Source organism: Malurus melanocephalus, unplaced genomic scaffold, assembly GCF_030028575.1.
Source record: "Malurus melanocephalus ecotype Western Australia unplaced genomic scaffold, MMel_1.1 scaffold_317, whole genome shotgun sequence".
Lineage (NCBI taxonomy): Eukaryota > Metazoa > Chordata > Aves > Passeriformes > Maluridae > Malurus > Malurus melanocephalus.
Genome location: NW_026623549.1, coordinates 416187 through 439574, shown reverse-complemented (window position 1 = coordinate 439574; position 23388 = coordinate 416187). Strand labels below are relative to the sequence as shown.

The window sequence follows — 23388 nt, the reverse complement described above, 5'->3', positions numbered from 1 at the left end:
CCAGAGCATTGTGAATAAAACAAAAACAGAGCTTTAAAGACCTTTTAAAGTAAATTTTTGAGACTGTTTTGCCAATAAATCACTTSGTAAACTAACATAAAGTGATTAAATACCTCCTAACAGAAAATTATGAACCATATTGAAATTCAAAATGTGTACAATAAGATTGGTCTACATCATTACAGCCACCTCTCCTAAATTCCCCATTCTCATGGGATCACTGAGAACTTTTTAGTTTCTGCTTAGGCTAAGCTCCCATCTTTATTTTACCATCTGTCTTTCAAAACTCTGATTTTGTTAATGACCATCTTTTCTTTCCAGAAAGATCTATGTTTAAATCACATTTCCAGAACCCCTGGTGTGATTTCTGAAGCTCACAGACATAGTCTGTGGATCAATGCTGTGAACACCTGTACATTTGCATAATGCTACAGTCCAGAAATTGAACTTCAATTCTGCTATTTTTTTCCCTCAATAAATCTACTAATTCGGTAAAGACTAGTTTACCCTTGTAATATCTTTCAGTTTTGTAACATTCAAGATTGCCTTTTGATATTTGTGAAAACACCTAAACATCTTCATGCCTGAAAATCAGCTGCGAGTTCCATTATTATAAGAGCCTTTGGGATTCTCTGCATAATGGAAACAGTCTCCTCCATATCTGTTGCTATTGCTATTTTGCTTTCCATTCATCTGACACTTGGAAATTAATTACTTTTACAATACTTTGAAAGTAAGCACTTGTTTCTGATTTCCTTTTTTGGAAATTTTTAAAAAAAGTCGTCATGCTTTAAAAGTAAAAGACTTAAGCAAAATTTGAATTGTCCATATGTTATTCAAGTGACAAGAACTGGTGAGAATCACATGTGGGACAAAACAACCCATKTACAATCAACCATAAACTCTTGTTTATATAATTAAAGAAATCAGATCACTGAACAGTCCCATAGCTAACACTTCCTGCCCTCAAAGCTACGCTTTCAAGCTCTCTGTCTTTCCACCTGTGTTACATCCCTTGAAGGGCAAAGTATTTCCTCCTGCTCTACAGTTCAGATTCACATACATCCTGTAGTTTAGAAGTAAATGCCATTCATGCATTTTATTTTCATAAAAAAACACCTAAATAACTTTCTGCTGCTATAACTAAATATTGGGAATTACATCCACCTGTCCACAATAAGTTCAGCCTACCAACAGCAAAATTCAGTGCACTGACAGAGCTATTAATTTTTTTTATTTCTATTCCTTTTGGGACTCTGTATCCTTGTGCAGTGCAGTCATCACTCTGSGGCAGTGCACTGCAGGTTCCACACTCCCAGTTCTCCCAGCACCACTGGGACCCTGTGTATGGCACACCTGATGACACRGCAAACAGAGGAAGGAATGTGCAGGGCTGGAGCCAGTTCCCTAGGAAACCAAGCAATGTTTTAAAAGAGAAAGTGGTACCGCRGTGATGAGTAAATAGATGCACACAATAAAGGCCCACACACATGACTAACTTTTCTTGATACCGCGGACAATAGAGAGCAGCAGAACATGGAAATTCATGGGTCTTGTATTTGTAAGGAAACAGGCAAATTTCTCCCCGATGAGATGGTCAAATAATATCCTCATTCACAAGTTCCTTTTAGGCAGCCAGGAGMGCTGTGCCTCCCAGCCCTTTTCCTCTTACCTCACCATGACTTTCCCAACTCTCTTTTACATTACAAACAGCTCCTAAGCAACAGGAGGTTTGCAGAGAATGAGTCACTCCTGAGGCTGATAGGCTGAGTGCAGGATGGAGATTAGTGACCTGTCATTGCACAGCCCAGAGTCACTGTGCTTCCAGAAAGCCAGCATGGTCACTGAATGCAGCAAAACTTAATAAATGACAAGTGCTTTAAAAGGATGCAGTTGTAAGCCAGGCCTCATAACTCTCACAGACAGATGGTGCTGGCTAGGAAGGAGACTGCTCCATGTTAGATGCACAGATGACACGTGGCAGAAAGCATTCCACACCAGTTAGGTATTCCCTWAAAGTTAATGAAACAATAGTTACAKTAGATTTTATTTACATGGTAATAGGAAATCATTAGKCTTTGGACTGATAGCAAAATAACCATGCAAGGTCAGTCAGTTCCCAGTGTAAAYAACTGATTTTGACATAACTAGGAGTGTTTCTGGCAGAATATTTCCTTCTGAATGAGGTTTTACATTTCTTTTTTCTTTTTTCTTCCCTAATAGAACAATGGAAAAGAGAAAATTTATCTGAAAAACGACTCAAGRGGTCATCTTGACCACTCCCTTATCTCCAGGGAGCTGATACTTCAGCTCTGACCCAGGTTTGTGYGCCTCAGCCTTGTCTATTCCATTCCCCAGCAGGATTTGTATCCGATATTTTTAGGTTCATTTAGCACTTTTAACTCATCAAAGCTCCTAAGGCAGCAGAGACATTAATCCTTGCAAGCATGCTTTGCAGTACTTAGAGCTAGGGCCCCTACTGASGGTGCCCAAAATGTATCTGCAGCATAGGCCCTTCAATCATGAATGGGCTGAGAGACCACAGCATMTAGAAAAGAAAGAATTGCGACTTAAGAATATGAGGAGTCTTGGTGCCTGCATGAAAACCTTAAAATCAAGCTCTTTATTTTATCCATGAAATCCTGGAGTGGATGAATATCCATAGAGAAATTCAGTACAGAAATGAATAGGAGTAATTTTCCTTGCTAGAGTTTGGTAAAAACCACTTCTACTCTGGAGAAATGTCYATGAAATCATTGGCAAAGTACATTTTAACCTGTTCTGTGCCTATTCTCTTTGTAACTGGGTTGATCCAATTTCCTAGTCTTAATTACAACAAACTTGTTAAAAATAATTTAATKATATATTCATAAACATCTTGAAATTTGCAGTCTGTGATGTGCTATCTGTGATTATTGAAATCATGTAACTGAGACAAGTATTATCAGAAAGACAAACTACAGTGTTATTGAAAAATAGAATCTGAAGTCAGATTCCATTCAGATGGAGGAGAAAATTACAGAGCTAGTCCAGCCTAAAAGAACAGACCATATTTCCATTTTTTTCATGAGATTTCAAATGAAAAACAACTAACACCTTATGAGTAATCCACTGAATAGAAGTTCTCCGAGATTACTTTCAAATGATGTAAAAAAAATTATTAAATGCTTAGACTTTTCGTAGGCAATTCTGGATTGAAGAATTGAAGAAATAATAAACTGTGAAGTATTGATTCACTTCAAAATCATAAAGCTTACCATCAGAATACTTTGTTATGCTATTTAAGAAGCTGAAGTAACTCCACAAATATGTATGCATGAATACATGTGTATGTGTATCTCAAAACCTGTAACCATCAGAGCTCAGGGAAATGTCAGACATTAGATTATTCTCTGAATCTAGCAAACAAAACCATAATGATCTAGGATTAGTAGGTTATCAATTTAAATGGTTAAATGAAGGCTAAATTTCAATTTTAAATACTTGAGCATCAACACACTAGTCCTTGATATAATTCAAAACATTTTTAATGGCTTAAAAAACTAAACTGTGAAATAATATATCTACACAATACAATAAATCAGGATTTAATGGCATTTTGGCCTTATTCTGTATTCCAAGCTGCAGTTCATTTGAAAAAAAAAAAATCAATTTCTATCTCAATTAATTTAATTTYTATCAATAGATGCTAAATTAAATTCAGATGAAGTATATATTTGTTGATTATACTAATCTCTCCATACTGTTACATCCAGGTTATGCAGGTAAATGAAATGTAATCTGTAACTTGCAGAAAAACCTAATTTTGTTAACCATCTCACCTTCTGGACTGTCACTAATTTTAAAGGTTTTATTTTGCTGATATATTCTTTATATAGTCACTAAACACAAATAAATTCTCAAATCCTTTASGAGTTAAAAGAACGACATTCAGTTTCTAGTACTGAACCAATAATTACCACAGAGTCACCAACACTCATCCAACCAAGCATGCTTAAAGCAAGTTATTTTGTACTTAGCACACACACAGGGGAGTGAAAAAAGTTGATGAAAGAAGTTGATACAACTTCTTTTATCAATTGAGCACCTGCCTAGCTCTTACTCCACTCCTGCATTCTGCTATCATCTTCTCTGGATAAAGTTGTACCAAATTAATGGTTTCTCCCCAGTCAGTTTCCTGCAGAATCAGGACCTCACAAATATTAGAAGAGCTGCAAAAATTTTGTTGTAWTCTCAGGCATTCCAGCAGCCACTAGATGTAATTTACTCCTGTTCATATGTGGATTAACAGCAATACTTCCAGGAGCTTCAAACTAACACAAGAGAATAGTTTGTAATTGGTTTTCTTGACACCACAAAACCATCTTTTATGGCAACTTTCCAGAGAACCTGCAGCTTACTTCCATATACAACCTTCCTAAACAGTACCAGAACGATAAAGAACCTTCAAAYATGTTTTGCTAAATATATTTTTCCTGTTAAGGTTTGACTAACTTTTCATGGGATTCAAGAGATTTCGAGGGCCTAATTTTCTGAAAAAGCCTCTTTTCCACAAGTTTGAAGTACAACTTTGTACTGGGGGGAGTTCTGTTGCTTTTTTAGGGGTTTTGGTTTGTTTTTTAGGGGGCTTTGCTGGTTGGTTTGGTGGTTTGCTTTGTTTTGAAAGAACTTACACTTGGCCTTCAGTGTWGAACATGCAGTTTTCCATCTGAGACTAATTACAGACATTATGTAAYTCCCAACATGATGGTTTGTGGAGGTAGTTCAGAGATTTTACTTGAACTCAGTAAGATCAATGTCCCACCATCGTGAAGGAAAAGGGGCTAATCTGACACAGGTATTTAACTGGTGAGAAATGCCTTGATGAATTGCMTTTAATCTGAGGAGCTTTCTAATCATGTAAATTCAGAGCATTCTGTCAGTGAGTAGGTCTGAATCACTCATCTTTGGTTTAACTCGTTCAGAAAAAGTGACAGCAACTTCAGCACCCTGTCATCACCTTAAGAAAGTAATTATAGTAAAATATTACTGTCACAACTTCACAGTGTATCAGGCAATGTCCAAGGGGTTTTTAGTAGTGGGATATAGCTCTGTTTTACCACTTTAGATGTCCTCTGGTGCAACTGGAGACAACAGTCAATGCCCAAGAGGAAAGAATATTTTCACTTGATTATCATTTGTGTGTTAGTTTGCTTGGAAATGAAATGCATCAAAGCAGGACAAACAGTTCACAGGCTTATTTATTTATAGAATAAACTTTCATGGTATATTATCTAATTTCTTCACTTTGTATACAATTTCTGCCTTTTTTTGTGCTCAGGGTCCTTTAGGAGTTGTTATTGATACTGAGCCTTATCTCTTCTACTGGTGTAAAACATCAGCAATATTCAGAATAACTCCATTTATTCCCTGCTGTATGATGTTGTAATTGTCAGCAAAAAGGAACCTTTGCAGGCTWTATTATGAACTGTCTCATGAGGAACCAAACCAATAAAGCTTGCCTACATATCCAAAATTGCTACATCCCTCCCCAGTCACCAAAACACCTCCAGCTTACCTTCGTTACCATCTTGCAAGTCTTGCTAACTTAMAATACTTTCAGTTCCTGCCACATCCACCAGCTCTTCTGCAGCCTTTCCCCTTCCAGTGAGCATCAGTTGGTGTGGTGAGGTCTCCACCATCCCTGCACTCAGCCAGCCACAGCAACAAAAAGCTCCTGAGCTCCTCCAGCTCATTTTTCTTCAGATGGCCACAGTTACCGGGGCCTCAACTYCACCTGACTACTGATTTCCCACAGTTTTTAGGAATTAGCATATATAAGGTCTTTACCACTCTATCAAGTTTAGAAGAATCACACAAACTGTATTTCCTTGAAAAGGCTGGCCAAAYCAGCACCATTTAAAAACCTTGCATGTAGGCACTTCTTTTAAGCCTCTGCTTTTGCCACTGCTTTATGCCTTAGTCATGTTAGTGGCTCTCCAGTGGCTTTTCTGCTGCATTCCATCAGTCAACTGCCCTGAATGAAATAACAATGTGAAAAATGTGGGGTGTTTTAAAAGTACAAATAAAAGATACACCACAAATGTTCATATTGAGTTTAATTCAGAAGAAAATTAAAAATACTTGCCTGAAAATCCACATGTATGGCCAGTGAATATACAGTCCAAACACATTCCCATTAAGAAAAATCCTACTGGAAGAGCATCATGGAACAGGTCAATTCTAAATACTCCAATTACTTTGAATCTTATAAAAGTCAATGCCAATGGGCTTCCATTTCCACCACAGACTCACATTGTAAAACAGTAGTCAAAAAATGTTTATTGGTTAATATGTGGGCAGGTTCATGCTCTTGTGATCAGTTTGATGATAGATTTTGAGGGTTTAATTTTGAATTTATTTTCTTACACCTCTTTAAAAATTATACACTTTGGGGTACACATGAAAACATGTACAGACATCAATTGATTAATGTGATTGATGTTTAGTTTCTGTTTAATGAGCCACCAATAACTTATTGTCTCCCAGCCTTATGAATAGCAGTCACTATTGTACTTGTTTTCTTTGGCTTTTAAAACCTTTTAAGCATTTTAAAATCCCTAGAGAAAAAAGAAGTGGGTAGCTCATACAYAAGAGGTCTTTAATTAGAAAAAAAAGATTGGGGCTTCAGAGTCACTTCTCTTTGTAGCAGCTGAAGATCTGCCTCAGAATTTATAGAGCAAACATACCAATCTTCAAGCACTATTGTGAAGAGCTTCATAATTTCTTAAGTCAGAGTAATTGGTGTGAGAAAAAAAAAGTAGCTGACAGAACACGAAGAAATTGCAGAGAGAAAAATAATTCCTGAGCAATAAATTACTTGTAACATCATTTCTCCAATTTCATCCCCCACAAACTTTCCAGTAGAAAACAAAGAGTGAGAACTAGTGCTGGTTCACTTCATTCTTACCTGCAGATCCACCCAAGGAGAATTTCTTTAGGAGAGCAGCTCAAACAGAACCCAGCTGCAGATCCACACTGAGTGCCACAACAGGCTTTGCAGCCAGGCAGRTGTGGAAGCTGAAGGTGGATAGTTATACCACCTATTATGGGCTGTGCAGTGAGACATGGGCTTCTTGACTACAAAACCTACACGTAACTGATACAAAYAGGCTCTGAAGGCAGACCTGGACAGAAAACCCGCAGCAGAAAAAAGCTGCACAGATGTTTAAGAGCTTGTAATTGGGTGAAAKATAAGTAACACATGCCTTTTGTGAAAAGTTTAGAGGTTTACTGAAGAGTAAATTAGCTTAAAAAATCAATTCAGGATTTCCTTTAAATTTTACCTGTTACTGCCTGCTTGAATTTATTGTCAAAATTGAACAAATATTCCTGAATTATTTATTACAAAGASTATTGGCTATGAAATCTGCCTCTTATTCAGTGCTTGACTATTTTACACACTGCATTTTCTCCTGATACATTATGATACAGACAGCCCAAATGTATTTCAACCCATGGTTCACATTATTAGATGAAAACCCTCACTCTCAGGCTCTGATGTTACATTTTTAACTTGTGAATGTTTACCCATCAACAAGATCAAGCAGAGAGTAAATGTGCTTCTGCAAGAAGTTCTTTACAGTGAGATTTACAGTGAGTTTCTCAGTATTGCTTCTCTTTGTAATCTGTGGAATGACTTAACTGCCATCCAATTAGGCACAAGTTCTGAACAATGAGACACCCTGACTCAGTATCTAGAATAGGTAAGTATCTCTTGTTTGTTGAGCTTGTTAGCTTATAGGGACAGGGATKATCAAATAGAGCAGAGACTCTGAACGCTACTGTTATACTAAACACTAACAGTTTTAATGTGGGTCTGATGTTCCTTTCAAGCAAATATGGAAATTAAAGGAACACCCAAAGCTCTATCTCAGCCACACTAATCCTGTGAAAGCAGTGACTCACCTAGTAATGGCTTTCCATAAATTAGGCAGCTAAAAATGGGTAGGAAGCGTGAAACCATTAACAGTTCCTGTAGTGTAAATTCTCTCACTGCATGTGAAGAAAATCCATGGCAGTAAAAATAAGAGATGAAGGTGTCAGCACCCGTCATGTTTAGATATGCTGTTAATAATTCAAATCTTCCTCCTTTGGAGCGTATGGTTTCAGAATGAATCACTCTCTATTTCCTTTCTCAACTGAAAACTGAGGTTCTGTTGCTTACTAATCCCATATGTTTTCTTCCCAACTCTGAAAAGAGAAGAAATCAGTATGGCCAGTTGCATGTGTTGCCAGCAGCGTGTCACAGTGGAACCCTCCTGCAGCAATGTTGTGTGTGCTGTCATCTTCCACTCCTCCACACTGCAATGGAAATGACTGATGGTAAAATTGACAATATATGAAAGAAAAGCCATAGAGAGCTCTGTGAAACAGAAAGAGATGGAGGAGAAGGACTCACTGCACTGTTGTAGCCTTTGGGAGTAGCACTTCCTTCAACCACACAGAGCAGCTCTGGGCCTGGCAGGAACAGAGTGTGCCAGAAGGATGGCACCGTGATTGCTGCTTTGTGTAAGTGCACCATGGCAAAATAAAGGCTGAAAACTGAAATTTTAGGACCAATATCTAAACTCAGCTGCTGAATTAAGATGGCATGGTTATGAAAAAAAGAAAAAGACAAACAAACAACAACAACAACAAAAATTTWAAAAAMCACAAAAAACCAAAAAACAACAATCCAAAAACCTTAAAGTGGTGCCAGACATGACAAAGTGCACAATTTTCTCATGACACAGAAAGGACTGCAACAGAACATCCTAGAAAAGGTGGGAACAGCATGGCCTCATACTGAGAGCTGGCAAAGGTCTCAATGCTGTAACAGTTCTTGACATACTGTCTCAGTCACTCAGTGGCATCTGTCCAATTACTCCTGTCCAATTATTGAGTTGAAATTCTGTTGGTATCCTACTGTCAAGAATTCTGAATATCAAATATTCAGCTCAAGGTCTCTTATCTTCTCATTTCTAGAGTCTAATCAAAATCATTTGTTCTATCCAACCCAGTCTTGCTGCTGGTACTTCTCATAACTTTTTGGGTTTTGTCTGTGGTACACCAAACTAAACAAGAGAACAGAAGATAACAATGCTTTGCTATTAATAACTGAGTTTTGCACTCATGTTGCTCCATTCCTTCTGGACTTTGCACCCACTGAGATCTATTCCTTTATGTGATTCCTTCTCATCATAGGGACAGAGGAGAGACATTTGCTCTTGCAAGTGCTTTTGCTTTAAAACAAGGGAAAAAATTCTAGTTTAAAATGAAACTATCTAACCAAAAGAAAGGCTTGCAGTTTTACTTTTAATTAAGTTGTTAAATTATTTAATTTGAAGTTGCCTGTGAGCTGGAAGCAACACAGATCCTACACCAGTTTAGCCACTTAGAATAGCAGAGGAGCACAAAAAGCACAGGCACTATTAAAGATGAGAGAGGGCTGGGAGACCAGGATTTACCAGGGCCTTAATCTCTCTCATCCCATCTGGTAGTAACACCACTCCCATGGCATATGGCAACAGGCAAAGCACTAAATGGGATGTGCTGAACGAAATGAATGAATGTGCTGATGAAATGCACTCCAGTATTGTTCAGTTCTCCATCAGATCTTCAATATGGAGGTGACTCTTGCATACAAACTTTCCTTCCTTCTGGTCACCATGCAAATCTACAATATGGAGGTGACCCACATATACAAACTTTCCTTCCTTCTGGTCACCATGCAAATCTACTGCCTTTATCAAAATAAACTGCTGTTAACAGACTGACAAGAAGGTAGGTTGTTTCTTAAAAACTGAAAAGGCAAATGAGAAACTGACCCAAGACAGAAGGCAAGCAGGTGTTGCTAAGAAGCAATAAATGTTGTTTAGACATCACCATCAATCCAGGCAACAACCAGCAGGTTTGTGGAGATGCAACTGCTCAAACATTTGGAGCAATAAACCAGAAGGACAAACAGCAACACCTACAGATGGTTCTGTGTGGCTGAGTATCTCTCAGTTGATCAATACTTACTTTGTAGTGAGRGCAGGTGAATCCCCTCATTCATGCAAAGCACTGACACAATCCCCTGGCACTTGTGCTCTGTGGTGAGATGTGGGGAAGGACGGGAGTCTCAATGGCAGAAGTGAGGTGCAGCTTCTGCTCTGCCACAGAAGCCCAGCACAGCCTTGGACAAAGTCACCAAATCTCAGCTTCTTGAGGCCTTTCAAAGGTCTGATTCCCACTGAGAGGGAGATCTTTGAGAATRTGTCTTTGCACCTTTAGTTCCTGTTTCTGTATGACTGTGACGCATCGAACACTGCAGGAGGGAAGAAGGYCCATGGATATCTACAGCAGTGAGAYGATCTTTGCTAACAATAACATGAACAAAAGTTTTTTTCAGAGATCTTCACCCACAAACATTTCTTAGATCTCCAGATGAGTCTCTGCCTTTTTTTTCTGCGATAAACTCCATATATTTTTGACCCTAGCAGGACCTACTCAGATCATGAAAGTGACTTCAAGAATTATTACAATTACGTCAGTCTTGTGTCAGTCTGAGAGGATCTGTTWGCAGTACAGGGTACATTAGGCTGTAGTCACCAGCACAGAGCACTGCAATAGAGCAGGAATTCAGGACTGCAGCTCCATGCCTATCTTGACACTACATAAGTGGAGGCTGCACCAGACAGGAAAAAAGTCCCCATTCCCACTAATAGCTCTTTATCTACAACATATAATCTCAAGCACTTAGCCAGCCATCTAACTATCCTTTATCTCCAACAAAAAAAAACCCACTCCTTCCTATTCCCCTCTTTTATGTTTGAACTTACTCTTTTCTCCAGGTATTTTTTTACCTTGTCATAATCCATTAACTTCATATGCTTTGATCTTTCCATAGGGAATCTATTTTCTCTCTTCAAAGATCTTTACTAGTCAGAAGATATTTTCCCCAGTCCACAGATTCGGTTCCATTCACATCACAGCATCACTGCCTTTTTTTTCCTTTTCTTTTTTAAAATTATTAACATTTAAGAAATCAAATTTTAAATTAGAACCAAGGCATGCAAGTATATTTCTAAAGATGCAAGAAGTGGCCTCTGATGAAAAATCTAAGACACACATTGTGCACATACTGCTGGAGCAAATTYACACCACAGAAGGTTTTGTGAGGCAAAATAGTTAAGGAGAACAAAGATATTCAAAGGTCAGTCATAGTTCCAAGGTGAGGAAAAGCAAAAAGTAGGAGCAAGGCAGGAATGGTTATGATTATCACAGTAACCCCCTTTACATGTGTCTCACTGGACCAGAACATCTTTCCTTATCTCAGTCTCATGTTATTAAAACATGTTACTCCCTATTTTGCTCACCACTTCTCTGGTATATAATATCRCACGTATCACCAAACACCAGCAACTTGCAGGACTGAAAATGACTTGCAGAAGCCCCCACCCTGAAGCCACATTCCCGGCCAAACAGTGGGTAAGGGATCCTTTAGGCTGGGTTTTATCCCAGTGCTTTGGGAGAACAARCATTCAGGAAGAGGACCGGAATCTTAAAGTCTTTTAAAACATCAGCTTCTGGAGCATTGTGATGGAGACACAATCTCAYACTAACTCAGTTCTGTGAGATAATTTTGAAGGACATCAGCAACAGGAAGACATTCATTARAGCTCTGAGACAATCATTAGCACATAAGAGAACTACGTAAATAATTTTTACTCATTTGTGMTACTCAGTATAAACCAGGATGCTCTATCTTCTCTCTTAATTCCCATTAACAGCTGTTAATTCTGAAGGAAAAATATCCATAAAATATATTCTATACAGCTATATTTGCCTTAGTTTTCCAAGAATATTTCATTTCTCTGGTTCATTTGTCAATGTTCATACAGTGTAAATCTGTGCAATGCTGAGGTTGCCAGTATTCCAAGAATCGGTTTGGTTTATTTACATGTATATTACTGAGTGGGGTCAAGAAGGAAAGATGCACCCTCTTCTACCTAGTGTTATATGTTATGGTGTCATACATCYCATGACCTTCTTCTCTTATGAGCAGGCCCAGCGCAGTCAGTAACCACCCACTGCCTTTCCACAAAATGTATTCTCTATTCCTCTGATGCTACAGACATTTGACATAAAATAGCTGTTTCTGGTTTGTGTCCATTAAACTTGCTACAAATGATACCTCCACACAGAGAGGATGAGCACCAGCAGCATATCCTGTGTAAAGCAAARCACTCTGGCAAGAAACAAATACTCCTCAAAGCCAGATACCCAAACTGGAACAAGAGCAACCCCAGTGGACTGGAGATGAGGCCCCAAAAACAAGATGCTCAATTCCAACATTTAAATTTGTCAAGCAGCTTCTCAATTTTAGAGATTCTGAACAATAAACAGGACAAATTGCCTATCCCAAAACAACCCATCTAATGCACACACACAGGGCATATGTAAAATAGCTCTTGCACAGCATCATGGAAACTTCTAAACTGAGCTTTCTTTACAYATATTTGCACAATAAACATCAGCAATTTGAAAAAAAAATCTGCTCCTGGGCAGAGGTGTTTGTTCCTGCGCTGAACATCTTCTCACCTAAAAACCTCACATTTCTTGTGCAGTATTAATATCTTCTCTCCTAAAGAGTCAAGGCCCTCACCTCAGTTCCTCGCATATGCTAAATTAATTTTTTTCTGACCTCAGCCTACAYCCAGTCTGTTCCATTATGAAAGAATGAGCAGAGCTTGCCTASTTTATTCTCTCAAAGAGACAGCCAAGAAGACTAAATGTAGATTATTCTACTTTGACCAAATTAAAGGAAATTGTAGTTCAGAGCAGAGGAATTCCCTTTGTTTGTCTGACAACACAAAGGAATTACTGCAGTCCTGTCTCCTGTCACTGCTGACAGGCTGCTGGATATGTTTCTGTTGTTAGTCCCAAAAYGCATGCTACCATCCCAGCAGAGATTCAAAGGAAGGCCATTCCACAGGGAATAAGACTGGGGGTTGTCACTGATGCTTGCTGGTTGATGAATCCATAATCARCCTGTAATCTAGCCCCCTCAGGAAGGGAAAGGTCTCAAACACAGACAGACAAGCCCCATTCAGCAGTGAAGTGGCAGGAGAAGGCGGGTTTTGATGCACACCATCGGCAGGTTAGCCAGGGACCAGTGACACAACTGAGAACGATGTTCAGCATGTTCAGAACACCTGGCTGGGGACTGCTCTGTGCCTGTGCTGGCAACAACTGAGAGCTGCCTTGGAGCAGCAGCCTGCAAGAATAAACACCTAGATTTGGCTCCTCCAYACACTCACCAAGCTGCTACCTCCTCTCTGTTACTCACAATACTTCTCCACCATCTTCAAATAAGAAGAGTTTCTCATTTTGTAGTCTAAATCCTAGATGATAATTTTTGTAAAGAAAGGAAGCAATCTTTATGAAGTAACTTCTTTTRTCATTCACATGTAAAATCCCATCAACAAACTGCACAATCAGTTTCAAAGCAAAACAAAGAYAACAAAAATAAATGTAAGCCATTAGGAAAAATCCTTTCTATAATTGTTAAGTTTTACTCTAAGTGCCTTCTTTCTGCGTGACAAGTTTCACCTTTCAGGCTGCTCCTGAAATAGGAAGGSCTGGGGACAGGCAGCTCAGGACTAAACTGGCTTTACTTCTAAAGCTATGCTGGTGAAGGAGCTCTTGAGCAAACGCTGTCTGGGAGTCAGCAACAAGAAAAATACCAATCTGCATAGTTCATAACTGCCTTTGTCAGGTGTGGGTTTAGCAAGAAAAACACCTGTCAGCTGTGATTTCTGTTAGGAGATCATTCTGCTGCTAGGACATCTCAGTCTGCACAGAACTTAATCAAATCTGCTCATTCTCCCCTAGAGTCAAGTGCATAAAACTGATTGTCACTACAAGGGCAATGAACATGCTGATGGAAAGGTCTTTGCTTTAACGTTGCTGCTGCTGAAGCCACGTATCAGTTGCAAAGATAAAATACAAGAGACCAGGTTGCTTCATGTACATGAAGCARTGGAGACTGACATGAAAAATGTGACTGCTGTCAACATGCCAAGACATGCAGGCATATTCTGCCTTTCCATCCCCTTCCTGCAGTCTTCCTAAAAYGTTCAGTGCAAAGAAAAAAGCATCAAGGTGTTAAGTGACTTGAAGTATTTTTGTATTTGTATCATCTAGTAAACAAAGTTGCTGAAAAATGTCACTGTGTGATCTTCACATATGTGTGGGAGACAGTATCTCAGCTGTCAGAGAATGACTGTACAGCTCCCTGCTGGAAAGGAGAAGTCAAACATTTCACAAGCAGACTTTTATAGCCTGGTGGGATCTCTGCTAAACACTTGGGATATCCAGACTGTCAATTGCTTCCAGGAAGATATCTGCTGATTCATCCTGGCAGTACCCACTCTCCAGCTGAGCTCTCCCCAGATCCCAATCAGCAGAAAGGCTCTCAACCACAGCGCTGACACCAGCTCAGAGAATTCTGCCTTCAAATCCCTGGGTAAGGATGGGCTGGAAGTTATCATCAAGCCCCAGTAACCCCTGAAAGTGCAGGAAACAACCCAATACCCAAAGCCTTCTGGAAAGGYTGTTTTGTCACTCAGTGCACTTGTGATGTTTTTGCTGCTATTGGCTACAGCTCTTTGTTCCTTTGCTTCCCTTCCCCCTTCACCATCTGAATTGTCACCATGGGTGACAGGTGCTGGGTGCAGGTGTGCACACACTGGAAGTGGATACTACTGGAGAGTTGTGAAGAAAAGAGAAGRGGGGACCATTCTCTATCAGAGCTATCAGCAAACCTAACTGGAGCTCAGAAAGCTTTCCCACAGTTCAGCCTGAAAGAGTGAGTGAGAGAGAAGGGATGAGGGAGTTTTGTCTCTTTTTAGTGTTGTTCAGGATCACTGAGACCAATAAGGAAAGTACAGGCTTAGAATTCTCCTCTAAACTCCAAAACAATGTACAAAACACTAACCCATGCATTAGTCTGGGCCAGCAGCTGATGGCTGAGAGCAGACCAGGTTCATGCTTTGAAGCAGCAGTGCCCTTTGCCTTCACACTGTAATTAAAGCCCTGTATAGGGCCAGAGTCACTTGCATGATAAAGAGGAGCTATTTTTGTACGTGAATTCAAATGAACAAACGCAATTTCTAACCATTAACCTCCTGAAGTAAATAACAAGTGGGTTTAGGGATAATTAATGATTTTCATAGTTTCTAGGAAAGCTTTATCAGGATCCTTATATTTCTAAAACACTGACACATCGCATGATCCAGGATCTCAGTGTCTAAAAAGGCAATGAGTACATTACAACACCCCACCTCTCAAAGCCAGCACCCCTGYCTTTCTGTGCATGCAGGGGAGATGCTGAGAAGCCTAGGGAGCCAATTCCCAAGCTCTTTCCTTCACACTTGCTCTTACATAGGCAACCATGCTTCAGCAGATCTGGGTGCTTTGAGTGTATCACTCACTATGAAGGTTCAGAGACTGACTTGAGCAAGATATGCAGTTTRCATGGCTCACTGGGAAAACTCGCTCCTCACCTCTCCTCCAGAGGTACACRAAATCTAGTATGAGGAAGGAGATCTGGAGAGATGGGGAAGATGATGGGCTAGGGATCTATCCTGCTTCTGACAGCCAGAAACAAGAGCAGCCTGGTCCCAGCATGGGTATAAGGAGCCTGCTCTGCAGAGTGTGCCCACMGAACTCCTGCACAGCTCCACAGACAGGGAGCCACCTCCTCAGCCATGCCCTGAAACAGCACAGTCCTTGTGCTGCTCTGACAGCCACCAGCTRTAGATGAGCCAGTGATTAAACTCACCATTTCCACAAGTTACAAATCCAGCTGCAAAAGCCACACTTCTGTAGCAGTGGGTCACAACTCCTTCCYTAGCCAGCACACCAGTCCTTGTGTGCTATGAGTGATTCCTGTTGTGTGCCACATGTACCAGAGCCATTTCCTCCTCCGCTGTTATGGATCTGAGCACTCTAACTTGATATAAGCATGTATAGTTTTATTAAAATGATCGCTCTGCACTACTGAGGCAGCATTTACAGGGGAACAGAACAATGGCTTTCTCCAAACTGCCAAGGTCTTGTGAGACACGGTGTAGAGAGCTGGGAGCTGACACCAAGCTAGAGAAGATTGCATTGAAGATGAAAGATGAGAAAGCTCACTTGCAGAGCACCTGGGTTTTGCTCTCTGTGGGAAGAACATGAACTTTCGCATTCAAGCCAAATTTAATAATGCATTCCAGTGATCTGCATTTTTCTAAGCTCCTACATTCCCTCCCTTCCTGCATACCATATGTTTTCCTATTCTTTTAGAGGTATTTCTATGGCAGCCACTACCAATGGGTTGAAAATCAAAGTGCTACCAACTTGTCATGGATGAAACATCAAGATCTGGAATGTTTGGGAAACACCCAAATGTTAGTTTAATTAACTTGAACATACTGAATTTTGACTGACCTTTTCAAACAGCATCAGGGAAGCACTGAGGTTGGAAGGAACCTCTGGAGATCATCTAGTGCAACCATCTGTTCAAAGCAGAGCCCATTAGATGGGCTTACTCAGGACAACATCCAGTCAGATCTTTTATTATCCCCCCAAACACTTTGCAATACAGSTCCCTGAACACATGTACTGCAGTCCTTCAAGAAGTTATTTTGAACCAAATTTTGCAACTTCTTTTCCTAGAATACAAAGAAATCTTTTGATAATTTTGTAACATAATACATTTTCCGGAATAGGAAATAAGAAAAACCTTTTTGCTACAATGACTGCATTTTAAATACTGTTCACTTTTCAAATTTCAATTACCAATTAAAAATTTAAAAGTTTGATATATTAATTCCTATCTGGATCTTGTGTTAGCATCTTAAAAGAGAATCAGCATCTATCCAGTATCAGGCACTAAGAACAGTTCAATACAACACTTATCACTGTGTATTTCTTCCCTTCAGCTCTTTTCCTGGCCAAAGGAGTTTTGCAAATTCTATGGRTAGTTGTTTGCTACTCAGACTCCAGCACATGGAGATCATTTGATGAGACTGGACCCATGACAGCCCCTGGGGTGCTCCTACCACCCAGCAGTTCTGGTTCTGTCTYCAGCTACTTGCAAAGGCTGTCGCAATTCTGCGTGGTATTGACAGGTTTCATAATGAAACCTCCAGTGAAGGTCACAGCACAGACTCCTCACAAACACAAACTGTCAGCTGTCTGGTGCTTCCAAATATTCATAACCACATACTGGAAACCAATGCAATACATTTACTGCTTTACATTGAGAGTGCACTGCGATAGATGGAAATGAATTTTGAAAAAAAAMCAAAMCCAAACAACTAAACAAAACACAACTTCTAAAACAATATGGGGTTTATCTTCTAAAAGTTGATCATAGGAAAATCTCCATTTTCCAGAAGAGTTCTCTTTTGATGCTGTGATACTGAGTTCAAGTGTAAGTTAAAACACSTGATAAATTAACTTTTTCTCTTTTTATTCTGAAATACAAATACTTTTATTTTTCTCATTAAAATTTTTGGCTGAAAAGATCAAGCAACTGGATCATGTAATCCAGATCATTTGGTCAGGAAGGTCCATTCTAATTATATCAGCTGGTACAGAAATAACAATATTATTGCAACCAACAAAACACTTACTTGCAAAGGTACAGACAGTCCTATTTCAATTACATACTTACCAGTTTGCACTGAAAAAACATAATGTTGTCATAGTTGAGCAGTTAGAAAAAACCCACCTTGCAATCAGTTGATGATTCTTCAGTGAATAATGGAAAAGGATTTAGAGTGCTCAACCACAGACACCAGGAAAAAAGGAATTGCATCATTAAAGAGACCCAGCCCAGTTAATTGCAGGTAATGGCTATAAATAATGACAGCAGAAAGTACTGAATGACGTAGGAGAGAGAATATTCTGTCTCTGAGCTGTAATTGCTTAAAACAAACAGTTTGGTCAGTCTGAACGTATGTGTGACAGTCTGTGCTGCTCCTTCCAGAACTGTAAGCATTTGGCTAAACATGTCAGGGAGCAGCTTCCATGTGTTCTGCATCCTACAAACAGTGGCAGAGGAGCCGTGCAAGGAGAAGAAGAACAAGTTGAGTACCCTGCTTTCCTCTCCTCAGCCCCGCCTGTTCAACCCCCACCCAGGAACATTCTGTACACACGTGCACACAAATATGGCTTTGCCTGGTGCTCTACAGCCTAATCACCGATTCCTCAGGAAGACATCAATTATGTAAATAGCCCCTAAAAAAGGAGAAACGTTCCTTTGCCAGACCAATTAATCTTCCACTGCAGCCACTCTCAGTGTCCTGTGAGTCACTCCACAGCTGGAACTACCTGCACAAAATGCCTGGAAGCCAACAGGAACAAGTTATGGCTGATGCACAGCAGAACGAATCAGAGCTGTCACAAGGAACGAGASCACCAAACTGTATAGATTTGGGGTTCATCTACTTCATATTAGCCTGTTCGGAAGAATGTTTTTAGGACACATTATCTTTGCCTGTACTTTACATTACTCACATGTAATTCCCAGATGCTCCCATCCTGGGATTACTTTCTTTGCTGAGGTCCTCAAGATACCATGTAAATTGATCTTTACACTTTTAAACATTCATCATCCAAATATCCAAAAGATTCATGATCAACTTGGGCCACCCTTCCTTCAAACAGCAAGTCAAGTGTATCAGGAATTACACTTCATGTGAGCTGGAAGCATTTATTTCTATTGCAATACATGAAGTTGATCTGTGTCTACATGATGCCACAAGAGAGCAAGTCAAGGGAAGCAAACAACGAATAAAACACATATATCCCTCTGGTGATGTCTCCAAGCAGCAGATTAAACAGCAGCTCCTATTCCTAGTAAGAGCCTTGAAGGAAGGGCATTAAGAGGTGTGAGCCTTTGAACCAACAGTCAGAACAGAACCATGCTGAGAACGGGGTGCTTTCCACTTCTCAACATCCTCTTCTCATGTACACAGCCCTGCTCCTCTGAGAACAGCCTGGTTATTTTCACTACAAACCCCATAACGTCCCTTAAATGAGAAGAGTAAGCCACTCCTCCATAGCCATGATTGTATGAAACAGTACTGCAAGACTGTTTCCARCCATCAGTCCCTCTGGCTACAGGGAGGAGGCAGAATGTCAGCAAATGTCAGTCCTGAAYTTGGCTTRTCTGGGTCTGAGGCAGCTGGCCACYAGGTATCAATCCCTGAGAGCTCCAGTGGATTCACATCTTCCTGCCACCATGGATTTATGGAGCTCTTGTGAAACRTATTTCTATGGGAACAGACGCTTACAGCATGGAACAGCTACACCACTTAGAAAGTGTATCCCTCCATTTCATGTTTGTTATACTTTTCTAGGACATGCACTAGCTGTATGCACTTTTGTAAGCCACTAAACTCCCTGAAAGCAGTGGATCAGGACTGTGCAGAGCACTGTATTGAATGCTTTGTCTCTGCTGATCAGTACAAGAGAAAGGCAGGGAGATTTTGACAAGTTTTATAAAATTCTGCCCACAAATGCAGGGCTAAGTACTGCTCTACAAACAGCAGGAGACAATAGCTATGACATTCTTCTCAGAAAAACTGAATAGACGTTCAACCAGAACAGTCTCATTACTACTGCTGGAACCATTTTAATCCCAGTCATCCCCTCCAGGATGGGCTCCTTGCTGCTCTAAAACAGGCAGGAGGATATTTCTTTTAGGAAGCTCTAACTGCTACCCGGGGTAGGAGACAGTTTTGCCCCAGGGAGAGCCAGGTGCTGTGCTTTGCTGCTTGTCTCACAAAAGTTGTCCCCTGCAATAGAGCACATTTGTATTGGATTAATGTAATCAAAGGCACCCTGCTGTCTGGTCACTGACCTGCCTGTAAACAACAGATGACATGATGCCTTGAGCTGCTATTGTATATAATTACCTATTGAATTGTGACCATTGTAAATGAAACAAAACCATAACTTCACCTGCTGCTGTTGGCCTGTTTTCCAGCGAGCAACAAAGCTATAAGTACCTCAACTTTGAGCACCATTTTGTCCTTCACTGCTTCTCCCATCTCCTCCAAAAGAGTTTGTGTGCTCTTCCTTACACTTGGAAAAAACTTCCCATCTGCACAGGCAAGGTCTTACCCTTCTCTGTTCTTGCTTTAAATCCCTTTTATATCTTTCTCCTTTCATTCTATCTTTTGATGTTACAGCTTCCTGTCCTCTGCCTGCGTAAAGATGGAAGCTGTGTGTTACCTGAATGTATCTCACCTGCCCCAGATTGTGCTCATTGTGATAGAGGCCACAGGACAGATGTCAATCACACAGGTCTGCTGGGCTGATACACAATCATAGATCACAGAAAACATGGTGAAAAAGGAACATTGTTCTCTGCTTTCCAGTACAAGAGTAAGATCAGTTGGCACCTGCAACCTATCAGTTCAAAACCAACAGGGAGCAACTTCCACACCCTGTATGGTACAGCTGGCGAGCTCCTCACCCCAGAATGCTACAAATCGAGCAACTGGACACCTTGCTGAAATAACAAAACCTACTGGGAGTCATGAAACACAAAGAACTCTCCTCAGGTTCTGACACTCCCCAAGTGTCTTACTTTTCTTAAGCTGGAAAATGGGGAAGCATTCTGGGAATACCTTTGCACACTCACTGTAAAACCCTGAGCAAACGCAGCAAGCTGCTGTGGGGAACAGCACACTGGGATAGGTGGATCTGACATCTGCCCAGTGCCGGAGATTTTTATCACACATATTCACACCTGTGAAGACACAGCACCTGGGCTAGCACGTGTCTGTACAGGCACCGGAGAAGCTCAATACTCCTACAGGTGTAAGAGCAGGAGGAGTGACCYGCAGAGAGCATTTGGTGCTCATTAGCAATGGGTTCTGACAGCCATTGAACTACAATTGCTGCTGCTGTTACACATCAGTAGCTAATACACACTTATCTYTGTTGTTCATCAGTAACTCAGAAGTTACTGGGATATGACATTCATGGAGATGTTCAAAGAAAAGGTTTCATTACAATATCTGGCAATGAAACAGAAGCCAATTGACACTGCCAATGACAAGCTGCTTATTTGTCTTGGCTTTTTTTTTTTTTTTTTTTTTTTTTTTTAAAGTCTATACAGCCAAATTAGACAAAAACTGCTTTGCCTTTTTCCTCTAATTTTTGTCAGAAGTCTGACGTAACTCTCTTACCAGACAGTAAGACCAGGTTATATTAGCATCACCCTTTCTACTKCATTTATAAATGCTCTCAAGGAAACCTATACACACCAAAACTGAAACACACCCAGGTTATATTAAATGTTATTGCTTAGCATTAGAACAGCTCAGATTGTATAAAACTGCAGCAGCAAACTCATATATTAATCATCGAAGAACAGCTCACATACAAATCAAAGTATTTCATGTCATCATCGAGCTCAATATAAACACAGCTAGGCAACAGGAGCTTACAGTGAACTGGGTTTAACTGACAGACTTCAGTATTTGCACAAGGAATCTTCTTTTAGAAAGTGATTTTTTTTTTACCTCCAAAAAGTTCCTTGCTTTGGAAATATTTTGGACAACATGAACAAAAGCATCTTGTCTGAGGTATTATACAGAAAATAGCATTAAAGAAAAAAGCTAACATTTCAGAGTATGTGACTGTAGACTCTATTTTGAAAATGCCTCCTGAAGAACATTTGGTAATTGGAAATACTTTACAAGTTATTTAATCACAGTTTTTTAGGACAGTTGGCACTCATGTTCTCTGAATCAACCAAGTTCCAGTTCTTACAGGATCACCCAGTACCAGCACAAATGACTGTTTGCTTAGACATCCTCTTAGGCTCTCCCTTAAGGATTACTCGGAATGAGCAATGAATTGAGGCAATAGTAAAATGATGCATTTAGATGCTTGAATCCTTTTGTGAATGAAGAGGGGTCTGATCCATTCCTATTTACCTCCGCACACTTCTGGTTTCAGAATGGACCTTGGGGTTTTCATCACTGCCTAGCATGTAAATGCTTCCATTAATTCTACATGTAGAAACTTGGAAGAGGTATTTGGAGAGATGGCAACAAGAAGGAACAGATTACTATCCAACCCTGCTGACAGGAAGCCATTGGTACCGGAGAAGGTGAGGCTGGACTGATCAGACAGCAATCATCTGAGAGGGAACATTTCATTAAATGGGAAAACAAACAGGACCCATTTGCTGTGGAGCAGCAGCGCTGAGTGACTCATGCTATTGAACAATCCTGACTCGAACCTGTTGAGGATCTTGGCCCAGCCTTCCGTTTTCTGTATTAATCCGACTAGAAACGTGTCAATARCCCCTGGGCTGCTGCCCGGCAGCTGGATAAACAGCACAGAGCCCATCTGGGCGCTCAGGTGCCCGGCAGCCGGGCGGTGCTGCCGCAGCTCCGAGCGCGGCACCTGCCGAGCCCCCCGCCCTGCGAGCCGCCCCTCACAGCCCCGGCAGCGCGGCACCCTCAGCCCGCGGCCATCCCCACCCGCCCCGCACCCCCGCACCCACCCGGGCTGCACAGCCACCCCCGGGCTGCACAGCCACCCCCCGGGCTGCACAGCCACCCCCGGGCTGCACAGCCACCCCCCGGGCGGCACAGCCACCCCCCGGGCGGCACAGCCACCCCCCGGGCTGCGGCAGCAACAGGGTGCCCGCGGTCCGTGCGAGCCGCGCCGGCTCCAGGCCCATACTCACATGGCGAGGGGCCGGCCGGGCTGCGCTGCCTCCCTCTCCAGCAAAGATGGCTTTCGGCTCCGCGCCTGCTGCCAGCAGTCTCCTACTGTTGTAGGCACTGTTGTTGGGAGAGGAGGGGTAGGCACCGGCTACTGAGCATGCCTGCGCCTCGCATCACAGAGTAGGAAGGAGAGGCGAGGCACGGAGGTACCCCCTCCACACCCTCATGCCAGGCGGGAGCGAGTCCTGGAGTGACGGAAGGCGAAGGCAGCCTCCGGCTCCAGCCCGCATCCCGCCTCCTCCCGCACCCAGCAGGGAAAGGAGCGCTGGGTGTGGTCACCGGAGTGGGCTCATTGCAGCCAGCAGCCTTTGGGGGGATTTCGGTGAAAACCATTGTGTATTTCTGTAATCGCCTTCTTTCTCCTTCTCCTCYCTACAGAGAAAAWTTTTTTAAAAGGAAGAGAATGACCAAAGGTGCTGCTGTTCAATCCCTGCTGGCATGGGTGAGTTCTTGTGAATGAAAACCCATAACACAGAGAGAATTCAGAGACAGATAAGCTAGTAGGTCAGCCACAYATTCTGAAAAGATTGTGTCTCTCAGATGAAATACAACCTTGCTTCTGGCTTAGACTTCA

At 41.2% G+C, this 23388-nt stretch overlaps 1 protein-coding gene across 1 annotated transcript in view; it reads right to left on the bottom strand.

Moving 5' to 3' along the window:
• Positions 1–23028, bottom strand: part of LOC130580166 (vesicle-associated membrane protein 2-like) — a 49882-nt gene extending 26854 nt beyond the window's left edge. Inside the window, exon 1 of the mRNA XM_057377493.1 lies at positions 22775–23028. Coding sequence (XP_057233476.1) covers positions 22775–22776 — 2 coding nt within the window. The 5' untranslated portion in view covers positions 22777–23028. The remainder of the gene's footprint in view (positions 1–22774) is intronic.
• Positions 23029–23388: the final 360 nt, after the last annotated feature.